This window comes from Cervus elaphus, chromosome 25 (assembly GCF_910594005.1).
Source record: "Cervus elaphus chromosome 25, mCerEla1.1, whole genome shotgun sequence".
NCBI lineage: Eukaryota > Metazoa > Chordata > Mammalia > Artiodactyla > Cervidae > Cervus > Cervus elaphus.
In genome coordinates this window covers 59084427-59096695 of record NC_057839.1, presented here as the reverse complement: position 1 = coordinate 59096695, position 12269 = coordinate 59084427, and the positions used below count along the sequence as shown (strand labels likewise).

General features: G+C 52.9%; 1 protein-coding gene across 4 annotated transcripts in view; it reads left to right on the top strand.

The window, feature by feature from the left end:
• TRIO (trio Rho guanine nucleotide exchange factor) overlaps window positions 1-12269 on the top strand; it is a 354591-nt gene that overhangs the window by 268052 nt on the left and 74270 nt on the right. For all 4 annotated transcript variants that reach the window (XM_043887107.1, XM_043887109.1, XM_043887111.1 and 1 more), the window contains exon 34: window positions 2742-2985. In XM_043887107.1, coding sequence (XP_043743042.1) covers window positions 2742-2985 — 244 coding nt within the window. The remainder of the gene's footprint in view (window positions 1-2741; window positions 2986-12269) is intronic.

Here is a 12269-nt window from a genome sequence, read left to right as displayed (position 1 = left end):
GAAAGAAAGGCTTGGTTGGAGCAGGAGGGCAGCGGGAGCACGGAGCACAGCAGAGCCGGCGGGCGGCCGCGGTCTCTGCAGGGCCGCGAGCCTGGGCGGGGGCACGGCTCCCAGCTCTGCCAGGGCCGAAGGGGACGTGTCTTTCCGCCCGCCGCAGCCCCCGCCCATCGTCTTGTTCTCGTGTGCCGATGCCTAAAGGGTGCAGAAAACCGGGCACACATCACCCACTGAACACAGGCAGACTTCCCTCCCGAAGCCACAGAGGAAAAGCCCATGTTTTGTTTTGCTTTGCAAACAGTGCCTTCATTTATAGAGCAAACCTGTTTTCCCGTTTTCATTCCAGCAAGTGTGTGACCACTTACTGGATGCAGAGCCCGGCCCGGGCTCTTCGGCAGCTTGCCCTTAGAAGCCGAGCGCCGGCCCTCGGCCCCGGGGTCTCAGCAGTGCCTCAGACGGGCATGGGCGTGCCCTCACACATGGGGAAAGCAACACAGACCTGCCTCCTGGTGCCAAGGGCAGACACACACTCACACACGGGGCATGGGAGGGTCACAGGAGAGCGACACAGACCTGCTTCCTCGTGCTGAGGGCAGACACAGACATGCAACCCAAGACACGGCTCATGTCAGGATGGAGGCAGCATGATTTGTTTAAGGAGAAAGTTGCTAAGGATGGTAGACACATCTGAGGAGCGACTTCTCAGAGGGACTTGACAGGGACTTAGATGAGACAAGCTGGGCAGGTAGGGCTCAAAGTGGAAGGGACCGTGGACACAGGGCAGCCAGACCTGCCTCCGAAGGGGGACACGGCTGCTCGGGCTGTTAGGCACGCGGGGAGCCATGGAGCGTGCTTGGGGAGTGGGCTGGGACCCCGTGACAGGAGCTTTGAATCTTCTGCTAAGGAATGTATGTCTAAGACTCTTGAATAGGAGGACAGCGTGTCTGAGCATCTGGAAGCAGTGTTCAGGTAGTTTGCGAGGAGAGCCTGGATCAGGCGGCCCCTCAGGAGACCAGTGCAGAAATCCAAGTGAAGTGAGCCATGTGGGCGTGCAGAGGGAGGGGGCAGTCAGACAGACACGCCAGAGTCTGACAGCGTTTGGAGGGTGAAGGCGCGCGACTGACTGTGGTACCCGGAAGGCAGCCTGGGATGCGACACGGATGCGGAGGGGGCGAGTCCTGAGTCATGTCCCAGACTCACTGCTCTGCAGGGACAGGGGACGCACCATGGGGGGTGTGGTGTGGACCCCACGTAGGGATGGGGGACACATGGGGGAGCCTGAGCCTGGGGCGGCCAGACTGGAGGGCTGGAGGGGACCGCCCAAACATGGGGCGCTGGTCACGAGACTCTTAACATAGGAGGGGCAGTGCTGAGCATGCAGGTGAGCTGTCCCCAGGGAGCGTGCGGTCTGGGGCAGGAAGACAGCCCACACTCGTGAGAGGCCCTGCGCCTTGTTTCCGGAGCAGAGATCATGGAGTTTGTGGGTGGGCTTCAGGGGGCCAAAGACTTAAGAGGAGTTTGGCCAGAAAACGGGAGTGAGCTGAGAGGAGAAGGGAAGGAAGAAGGGAAAGGCCTCTCAGGCCACAAGCCAGGCGGCACGTAAGCCGGTGTCCACGCAGCGTGTGGAGGGTCGGGGAGGTGCCATGGGGGCTGGGGAGGGCTCTGAGGGTTTTGGAGACAAGACGTGTCTCAGGGTCCAAGGCTCCCTGCTCTGCAGGGACCTCCCAGTCCAGGCGCCCAGGAGCCTGCCGTCTCCAGGCCACTCCACGCTCACCAGGCTGGGCTGGACTCCGTCTCGTTTATCACCGTGTCTCATAACAACCCCTCCAAAAAGCCTGTGAGCAGAGTTTGTGCTCATCTGTGCTGTGCCATTCGCTAAGTCAGCTCAGTCATGTCCGACTCTGTGCGACCCCGTGGACTGGAGCCCGCCAGGCTTCTCTGTCCATGGGATTCTCCAGGCAAGAATACTGGAGTGGGTTGCCACGCCCTCCTTCAGGGGATCTTCCTGACCCAGGAATCGAACCTGTGTCTCTTACATCTCCTGTATTGGCAGGTGGGTTCTTTACCACTAGCGTCACCTGGGGACCCCTTCACCCTAAGCTTAAAAATGAGGATGTTGACCTGTAAACAAACAGAGGTTTGAACTGTGTGGGTCCACTTACAATAGGTGCGTTTCTTTCCAATAAATACATACATGTGCTATAAATGTATTTTCTCTTCCTCATCTTAATAACGTTTTCTTATTTTCTAGCTTTATTGTCAGAATACAGCACACAAGGCACATGGCACGCAAAATATGAGTTAGTCAGCTGTTCTTGTTATTGGTGAGGCTTCTGGCCAACAGTAGGCCTCTAGTTTGGGGTTAGGCAAAAGTTATGCACAGGTTTTTTTGACTGCGCAGGGGGTCGGTACCCCCAACCCCCACGTTGTTCAAGAGTCACCTGTCCCTGGTGCTCTTTGAGGAGGGGAATATGTCTCAGGCAAATATTCGGACACTCATATGAAAAATCTTGAGGTTCTGACAGTGTAACACACTGGAAAATATGTTAGAATGTGGGGAAATAAAAAAAACCAACAACTGTTCCCTTGGTTTGGAAACGAGGTGAATTCAGGGACAGGAAACTTGAGGGCCCCCACTCAGCCAGCGTCCTGCGCCCTGACGCAGCTGGGCGTGGGCGCCAGCCTCACCTGCTGCAGGCCCGTGGCGGGGGCGCGCTGGCTGACCTGTGCCCTGTCCTCCCCAGCTGTCCGGCGGCTGCGAGCTGACCGTGGTGATCCACGACTTCACGGCCTGCAATAGCGCCGAGCTCACCATCCGCCGCGGCCAGACGGTGGAAGTCTTGGAGCGGCCCCACGACAAGCCCGACTGGTGCCTGGTGCGGACCACCGACCGGTCGCCCGCGGCCGAGGGCCTGGTCCCCTGCGGTTCCCTGTGCATCGCCCACTCCAGGAGCAGCATGGAGATGGAGGGCATCTTCAACCACAAAGGTAGGCGTTCGCGGGCACCATGACGTCCTCCCGGAAATGACAGCGCGGCTTCCGGCCGCACTTCCTGCAGCCGCGTAAGAGGTGCTATCCCTGCTGGTCACTGGCGCCCCGGCCCTTCATCACTGCGTCCCTGGGCCTTTTTAATCCATCGGGGGCTGTGGATGTCACTTGTCACTCGGAAATAACGGTGCATCCATCGCCTCGGTTCCCCAGACCACGTTGTGAGATCCCAGGTTCGAGAAGGGGGAGGGGGCCATTCTCTTGGAAGCCAGCGTCATTCATAAACAGAGCAGACAGAAACGCAGTGTTCTCCAGGTGGTGTGGGAAAGAGGTGGGAGGGGTGGGACCGCGTTCAGCATCTCCCTAATCGGGTTTTCACATTGTGGGTTACTTTGTTTGTGTTAAATACTAGACGGTCGAGTGTGCAGGCCCTGGAAGCATAACCGTGCCATCTTTATAGCCTGGTTAAGTGTCTCGGGGCATCTGAGACATCCCCCCGCCAACTTCCCTGCCTGGAGAGGGAACACAGCTGGACCTCAAGAGGGAGGCAAGCTGAGTTGGGCAGGGCTCATGTCAGGGTTCTGAAGCTCTGACAAGATGGCTTGTGAAAGAAATGGTTTTCCACTGAAATAGCAGGGTATTTGAACAAAACAGCGTTTGACATTGCCTACGGACTTTGTTTAGACACAGGCAGCTGTCACGAGGCCGCTTTTCCACATGTGTCGGGACAGGTCAGTAATGGCCTCCTAGCAAGTCTGTTTATCTAAACACTCAGTGTGGTCACTGCTGGACTGATGTGACTCGGAATGGGGCCTGTCTGCACTGAGCTGGTGCAGAGTGCACACTGGACTGTAAGACTTAAAATGAAAAAAGAATGCACAATTATTTTATAGTCATTACATGCTGATATGACGATCTATTTTATATGGTGAATTAAAGAAAATATACTATTAAAATTAATTCCACCTGTTTCTTCTTACTATTAAATGATGGCTGCTAGAGAATTTCAACTTAATGTGCGGCGTGCACTATGTCTGCTCGATAGTGTTGCTTAATCTCTCATCTTAGGAGCTGATAGGAGATTTTTAAGAGTCTTTCAGAAACACTGGTCTTCAGTTTCTAGAAAAATTCATCATGGGTAGTTTCTGTGCTGTGAACCACTTTATATCAGTCTCTCTTTTCTGCAGTATAGATTTGGGGTTCTGCAGTTTGTTCACCCTTCCTGAGAGAGCATCACAGTACTCCTCATGTTCCAGTTCTTTCCTGTTAGCATTGGAACGTCCCAGCTGCTCCCTCCGTTTGTCAGCTGTGCCCACTCTACCTTCACCCTGACGCGTCCTGGAGACAGTCCTCTGGCCCCTGAGGGTTAGACACGGCGGTGAGCTAACTGGAGCTGCACAGGAAAGAGCTCCTGACCGGCTCACCTTGGGGGTGAGCCTCAACCGTGCTCAGATCCCTCGGGGCCTAAATGTGACTTTATCATCACCTCAGTACCCAGCTGGAAGAATCAGGCTGTGATGTCTCTAGGGATCCGAAGAGAGAGGCAGAGAATTCTCAGATTTGGCCCAAAGCCAAGGTGTCTGCTTTCATTTCTGGCCAAGCTGCCTGTGAGGCAGCTTTGGGCCCGCCCTGCCGTGATGCCCGGTTCGGGCGGCATTGGGCCCCCCCTGCTGTGTTACCGGGTTCGGGTGACATTGGGCCCGCCCCGCTGTGTTACTGGGTTTGGGCTGAACTGGGCCCGCCCTGCCATGTTACCGGGTGACATTGGGCCCGCCCCACTGTGTTACTGGGTTCGGGCGGCATTGGGCCCGCCCTGCCGTGTTACCAGGTTCGGGTGGCGTCGGGCCCGCCCTGCCGTGGTCCCTGAGCTCTGAGTTCAGGCAGTGGCCTGTGCTGGGCTACCCATTAGTGTTTCTGGGGTTGCATGACGTATTTAAAGTCTTTGAGTCTTGAGTTGAAAATAAAGTCAAACTCTTTTTTCAAGTGCATCTATTATGTCCAAAGGAACCCTGGTGAACTTAAGCTACAAATAACATTGGCTCTGAAAGACTTATTTTCACCTGTACCTTTCCTGTGGTGTGTTCTTTACTTCCCAGTGTTCACAATTGCAGGCTAGCCGGGCAGAAAGAACCGTGTATTTATCACACTTGACTTTGTCCTGAAAACCTCCTGTGGAGGTTGGGTTTGTGCTGGTTTTCTGGTTTAACTCCATTCTGTCCCCTGAGCCTTTTCTGTGATACTCTGTGTCTTTCCAGCCCCTGAGATTGACTCCTGCTTTTCACAAACCCTCTTTTTTACTAAGAACGTGTTTCTTTGTTGAGTAAAACTGGTTGTGAACTAATGGTCATTTAGCAGATTGGAGCTCAGAACCTGATCCATTTCTTCCTTCTGTCTGGATTTTTTATTTTTCCTGCCGTGTAGGGAAACTTGAGGTTGTCTGTTCCTGTGCAGTGTTAGGACTTGGGCGGCCAATGGGGAGGGAAGAGCCTGCCTTAGGCTCTTTGACAAGACTCTGCCAGAGCCTCCTGTCCACATTCAGGTCTGGGAAATCAGGCAGTGACCAGGGCCTCCATCTAGGAGAAGAGTCTTCAGCAAGTAGTCAGGGCACCAGGGCCAAGGATCCAAAAGAGCTGCAGGGACTACAGGACAAGAGGCCACTGCCCCCTTGGAGGCCCCACAGCTGCCCTCCTCGCTCTGTATGCTGGGCTGGGGGCGCTTGTTACTCACAGGTGTCAGCATCTGTTCTGCACCCTTCTCATTGTGAGAGCCCAGCTGGGCTTGAGGGACCTCCCAGCCCTGCCCCCGCCCCCGCCCCCGCAGGGTGGAGTTGAGTGTGGCCCCTCCTCCCACATAGCTGGACGTCCAGCACTCTCCCGGTCTCCTCTTGGCGAGATCACACAGGCAGGCTGTGCTTTCTTGTAGTCATGTACAGATGTGAGACTTGGATCGTAGAGAAGGCTGAGCACCAAAAAATTGATGCTTTCTAATTGTGGTGCTGGAGAAGATTCTTGAGAGTCCCTTGAACATCAGAGAGATCAAACCAGTCCATCCTAAGGGAAATCAACCCTGACTACTCATTGGAAGGACTGAAGCTGAAGCTCTAATATTTTGGCCACCTAATGTGAAAAGCTGACTCATTGGAAAAGACCCTGATGCTGGGAAAGACAGAGGGCAGGCCGAAGTGGGGTGACAGAAGGGTGAGAGGGTTGGATGGCATCACTGACTCAATGGACATGAGTTTGAGCAAGCTCCGAGAGATAAGGAAGGACAGGGAAGCCTTGTGTGCTGCAGTCCATGAAGTTGCAGAGTCGGCATGACTGAGCGACTGAACAGCAGTTTGTTGCTGCTGCTGCTGCTGCTGCAAAGTCGCTGCAGTCATGTCTGACTCTGTGCGACCCCACAGACGGCAGCCCACCAGGCTCCCCGTCCCTGGGAGTCTCCAGGCAAGAACACTGGAGTGGGTTGCCATTTCCTTCTCCAAAGCATGAAAGCAAAAACTGAAAGTGAAGTCGCTCAGTCGTGTCTGACTTCTAGCGACCCCATGGACTGCAGCCTACCAGGCTCCTCCGTCCATGGGATTTTCCAGGCAAGAGTACTGGAGTGGGTTGCCATTGCCTCCTCCGTGAAATGTGCTGGACGATGAGAATCCCTGGTAGCTTAGGGCTTCCCTGGTGGCTCAGCTGGTAAAGAATCCGCCTGCAATGTGGGAGACCTGGGTTGGGAAAATCCCCTGGAGAAGGGAACAGCTACCCACCCCAGTATTCTGGCCTGGAGAATTGCATGGACTGTATGGTCCATGGGGTCACAAAGAGTCAGACACGGCTGAGCAGCTTGCACTTCACTCACAGGCCCCTTGTACCACACTGTGTGTCCCCGGGGTGATGTGGGGGAGAACAGAATTAACTGATCTAAATGAACAATGAGAATAATTGTACAATTTGTTCTTCAAGGAGATACTTTTGTGTGTCTGCAACTAGACTCCAGTGTGCACATTATTCGTGGGAAAGGCCCGGACAGGCGAACTGCCGTGAGCAGTGTTTGCCGACGGGCAGCCCTGGAGTCACGTTCTCGTCTCGCCCCGGCCACCACCCCCCGTCATGACCTCTCAGGCCCAGATGTTGCCCAGACAGCAGCCACTCTGAGCAGAGCGAGGCCTCAGCGAGTCCTTGTGCTCCTCCAGCCCCTGGGTCTGTGGTTCACACCCCCTCCCAGCCCGTCAGCAGCTCTGGGGCCTGGGCTCCCGGCGAGTCCACTGAGCCAGCCGCATTGAGACCCACTGGCCACCACCTCCCACCCTGTTTATGATCATTGATTGACTGCTGATACAGGGGTCCCAGCATTATCTCAGAAAATCTTAGAAAATCCTAGAAAACCCAGGGTTTTTTTACCTGCCCCACTGTCTCAACAGGAGAGCTGTCACTGTTCTCTGTATTTACTTAGTCCTGGCCCGGGAAGTAAACAGGAATCTCAGAAATCTGTTTATATTCCCGACAAGGCGCGCCTGGGTGGGTCAGCTGGGATCTGCCTTCATGACCAAGCGCTGAGGGTGTGTGAGAACCCAGCGGGCATCCCCACGGCGGGGCACGGCCCCGGCCTGGCAGCAGCGCCCAGGAGCAGTAAAGACAGGGTGGATGACGCCCAGGAGGGTTGTCTCGGTCAGGTTTCATCCATGTTTAGCCTGTGCCCGAATGTCCTTCCATGTTAAGGCTGACTCATACTCCACCATATGGAGAGGTGACGGCTTGTTACCCATTCATCTGTTGGTGGACACGGGGTTGCTTCCACCTTTGGGCCGTTGTGAATAGTGCTGCTCTGTCTTGGATGCTTTGGGAAGTATACCCAGATGTGGAATTGCTGGGTCATATGATGGTGCTGTTTTTTGATTTTTGAGTATGCTCACCACATTTTGTTGTTCTTCTTGTTTTAGTCTCTAAATCATGTCTGACTCTTTGCAACCCCATGGACTGTAGCCCACCAGGCTCCTCTGTCCATGGAATTTCCCAGGCAAGAATACTGGACTGGGTTGCCATTTCCTTTGCTAGGGCATCTTCCCAACCCAGGGACTGAACTCACATCTCCTGCATCGGCAGGCAGATTTTCTACCACTGAGCCACCAGGGAAGCCTCCACATTTTGTTGCTTTTATCTGAATTGTACCTGTGGTGCTGGAGAAGACCCTTCAGAGTCCCTTGGACTGCACGGAGATCAAACCAGTCAATGCTAAAGGAAGTCAACCCTAAATATTCACTGGAAGGACTGGTGCTGAAGCTGAAGCTCCAATGCTTTGGCCACCTGATGCAAAGAGCCAGCTCATTGAAAAAGACCCTGATGCTGGGAAAGATTGAAGGCGGGAGGAGAAGGGGGTGACAAAGGATGAGATGGTTGAATGGCATCAGTGACTCAGCGGACATGACTTTGAGCAAACTCCAGGAGTTGGCGATGGACAGAGAAGCCTGGCGTGCTGCAGTCGGTAGGGTCACAAAGAGTCGGACACAACTGAGCGACTGAACAACAGCGGCAGGTGGCACCTTTCAGGCCTGTTCTCTTCGACCCATCGCCACCTCGTCTCCTCCCCACTAGGTCTCCCAACCTCACTTCTCACCCTCTTATTTCAGCCAAAACATAAATCCGGTCGTACTGGGCTCCTGCTTAAATTTCTTCCGTGACTTGCTGTTGGTCACAGAATAAAATCCCAGTTTCCTAACACGTCCCACAGAGCCTTGCCCCTCACACTCGTGTGCACATGTACACACAGGCTGAGTGCACACGTACCCTCTTTCTCCCCTGGAGTGGGCCTCAAGTAACGGGGAGCAGGGGTTGGGTCTCAGTCCCTCACCCCTACCTGACATTCCTGTCCCTTCTCACCAAATGTAAAGCCCTTCAGGAAAAAAAAAATGAATGTATCCAGTGAGTCTGTGGAGGTGAGGGGGCCATTAGCAAGTATTTCAACATGAGGGCTAAGGTTAGGGTAACGTGAGAAGGTCTGCATGAGATGAACTCCGGGGGCCCCTGAGGACACACAGTGAACCGCGTGGGAGCTCACCGAAAGGACCTGAGAAGGCGCTGATAGGAACAGCGGGTGCAGTAATGGTGCGAAACTCACAGAGGTCACGGGGAACGCACAAGGAGCACAGGCTGCAGACAGCGGGCTTGATGAGGGGCAGGGAGCAGGGACCCTGAGTGCAGGTCACAGGGCCTTTACGCGGAGGCCTGTAACTTGTCGGGGGGTGGGCTCAGCATGGATCTTCACTGGCAAGTGAGAACGATTTGTCGTGATCCACTTTGTCCAGTTCTGTCCTGTGTTTTTTCACTTTGAAGATACACAACCTTCCTTAGATAAACCCACGGGGCCACTACCCAAAGCTGTGAGAAAGGGACACACCATTGAGACCAGGGGTTACACTCAGAATCACATGCAGTTTCTTAGAACAAATGAAGCAATGATGGATGGATGAATGAATGAATGAAGTGCCCAGATCCCGGGTCTGGAGGTTGTAAGTTCCACCTCTGATTCTCAGAGTAACCGCTGATACAGCCACTATGCAAGGATGAAATTGGGACACGTTTCCCTTAAGGCCCAAGTTGCAGGAGTGTCTGAGGCCCCCCGACCCTCCGTCCAGGGCTCGTCTCCTGACCTGGCCCCTTCCTTCAGCTCCCTGTCCACATCCGGGCCCTGGGAGGTCGTGGCTCTGCCCGCTTGCTGGTGGCACCCACCAGTTCCCATGCCCCTCGGCCCCGTGCCATACAGGTGAGACCAGGTGACAGGACTCAGCAGAGGTTTGCAGGTGGCGGAAGAGGAGGACTCAGAGGCCCAGGCCTTGCCACCTGCATCCCCAGCCGGTCCTCATCATCTGGGTTTGGTGGGCCCGGCTCAGAGGGTATATATATTAAAGCGGCTCCCCTGCTCAGAATATAAGCAGTTGCTAAGATTTAGTCCTGAATATTCATTGGAAGGATGGATGCTGAAGCTGAAACTCCAGTACTTTGTCCACCTGATGCGAAGAACTGACACATTGGAAGAGACCCTGATGCTGGGAAAGATTGAAGGTGGGAGGAGAAGGGGACGACAGAGGGTGAGATGGCTGGATGGCATCACCGACTCGATGGACACAAGTTTGAGTAAACTCCGGGAGTTGGTGATGGACAGGGAGGCCTGGTGTGCTGCAGTCCATGGGGTCGCAAAGAGTCGGACACGACTGAGCAACTGAACTGAAGGTTCCTCACCCTGGTCCAGACTAGCTGCCCAATTCCCAGGACAGCCCACCTGGCCGAGAGACATCCCCTCCTGAGAGGAAGCCTGAACTCTGCTCACAGGGCCAAGGCCTCGTCCTTTGCTTCTTTGCCTTCACCAGAAATGTATGCAAGAAAAGATGGAGCTCTGGGACCCAGGCCTCTTAACGTTTCCCCAAGGATTTTGAGACAGCTGGGCTTACATTTGTTCAACCCAAATATCATCTTCCCTACATGGTGAAACCTGCTGCCTCAGGATGAATCCAGTCCACCACATATGACTGCTTATGACTTTTAGATGATCTCCACCTTTCAGGAAAGTGTAAGACAAGACATTATAAAAAGGCTTTCCCAGTAAGTCGCATCAGTCCTGCCTGACTCTTTGAGATGCTGTATATAGCCCGCCAGGCTCCTCAGTCCATGGGATTCTCCAGGCAGGAATACTAGAGTGGGTAGCCATTCGCATCTCTAGGGGATCTTCCTGACTCAGGGATTGAACCCTTATTTCATTATGTTTCCTGCATTAGCAGTTGGGTTCTTTACCACTAGTGCCACCTGGGAAGCCCCAAAAAGGCTTTAGTGATTTTAAAAATTTTAGTTGAGTCTGTTGTGGTTCTGCTGTATTTAGACATTTGCCTAGTGCCAGATTGTCCCTGTTCATCAGAAAACACAGCCACCCAGGCACGCCGATGTATAGACATTCAAACCTGTATCTGCCCACACATCCTTTAAATACATATATATATACAATGGAGGGTCTATATAATTTTTTTTTAAATTAGCTTGAAAAGAGCACTTTTTGGTCTGTTTGAACAGCTGCTAATATAAATCCCTGTGGGAAGAAAAACTGAGGAACAGAGAATTGCCCTAAGAACAAAGACTTAGTCCCTCCTCTGAGCCCCAGGATGGATCCAGGGTGAGGGGATCGGCCCGAGACCTGTGATTAAGGCGCGTTTTCTCTGCAGCATGTAATTACGGAGCCACACAAGTGGCCATGACTGTGTTGAATGCTTCATGTTGGAGGTATTTTCGTGCTCCATCTTCACATTAGGGTGTTTATTAAAACAGGAAAAAGACCTAAGAAGGTATTGACACCATCTATATTAGATGATCACAAAATTATATATATAGCAAAGCCATAAACAATGAATCAGCAAGCCGTCTTCCCACAGACATCCATGACATGGTGTTTAGGGCAGGAGAAGTAGTCAGGGAGAAGAGATCACCAGGGAAAATTGTGTGTCTTGCTCAGGATGACTCAGGGCCAGGCAGGGCGGCTGCTTCCTGCCTCTCTGTGGATTCTGTTTTAACTGCCTCCCTTATGATATACACACATGTCGGACTTTGCCATTCGTTAGACAGGCTGGGGTTTCTCTTTTAAATGTGTTCACTCTAATTCGCATCTCCTGAAGCTATGAAAGGTTACAGGGAGATGATGTGCTTGGTGCACTGGTTTTCATTAAATATTTTGAAGATGAATAAACACTGTCTGTGGAGGGGGATACACATGTATGTTTCAGCCAGAGTTGGTGACACTTGTTTGCTCATAGTATTTACTAGGTCGTGACTCTGAGGACCCCTGATGAAACAGCACGTGCGCGCCAGTGGAGAAGTGTGTGCTGGGAAAACCGAAGTCTGTTTGACTTTGACCCCTGTGTTTCTTTCTCTGTCTTGAGAAGCGTGAGATGGTTTTGTGATTATTTTGTGTGCCTAAAGCTGAAACATTAACAGAATTTTGAAAGATTTGACTGTAGATCCTGATAGATAGGGTAAGGCTAAAATCTATGACCAAAAAAGCTATAATTGAAAAGCAGAGTGCATCACTTTGCTGACACAGTCAAAGCTATAGTCTTTCCAGTAGTCATGTATGGACGTGAGAGTAGGACCATGAAGGCTGAAGCACCAAAAAATTGAGGCTTTCGAATTACGGTGCTGGAAAAGACTCTTGAGAGTTCCTTGGACAGCAAGGAGATCAAACCAGTCAATCCAAAAGGAAATCGTCCTTGAATATCCATTGGAAGGACTGATGGTGAAGCTGAAGCTCCAGTACTTTGG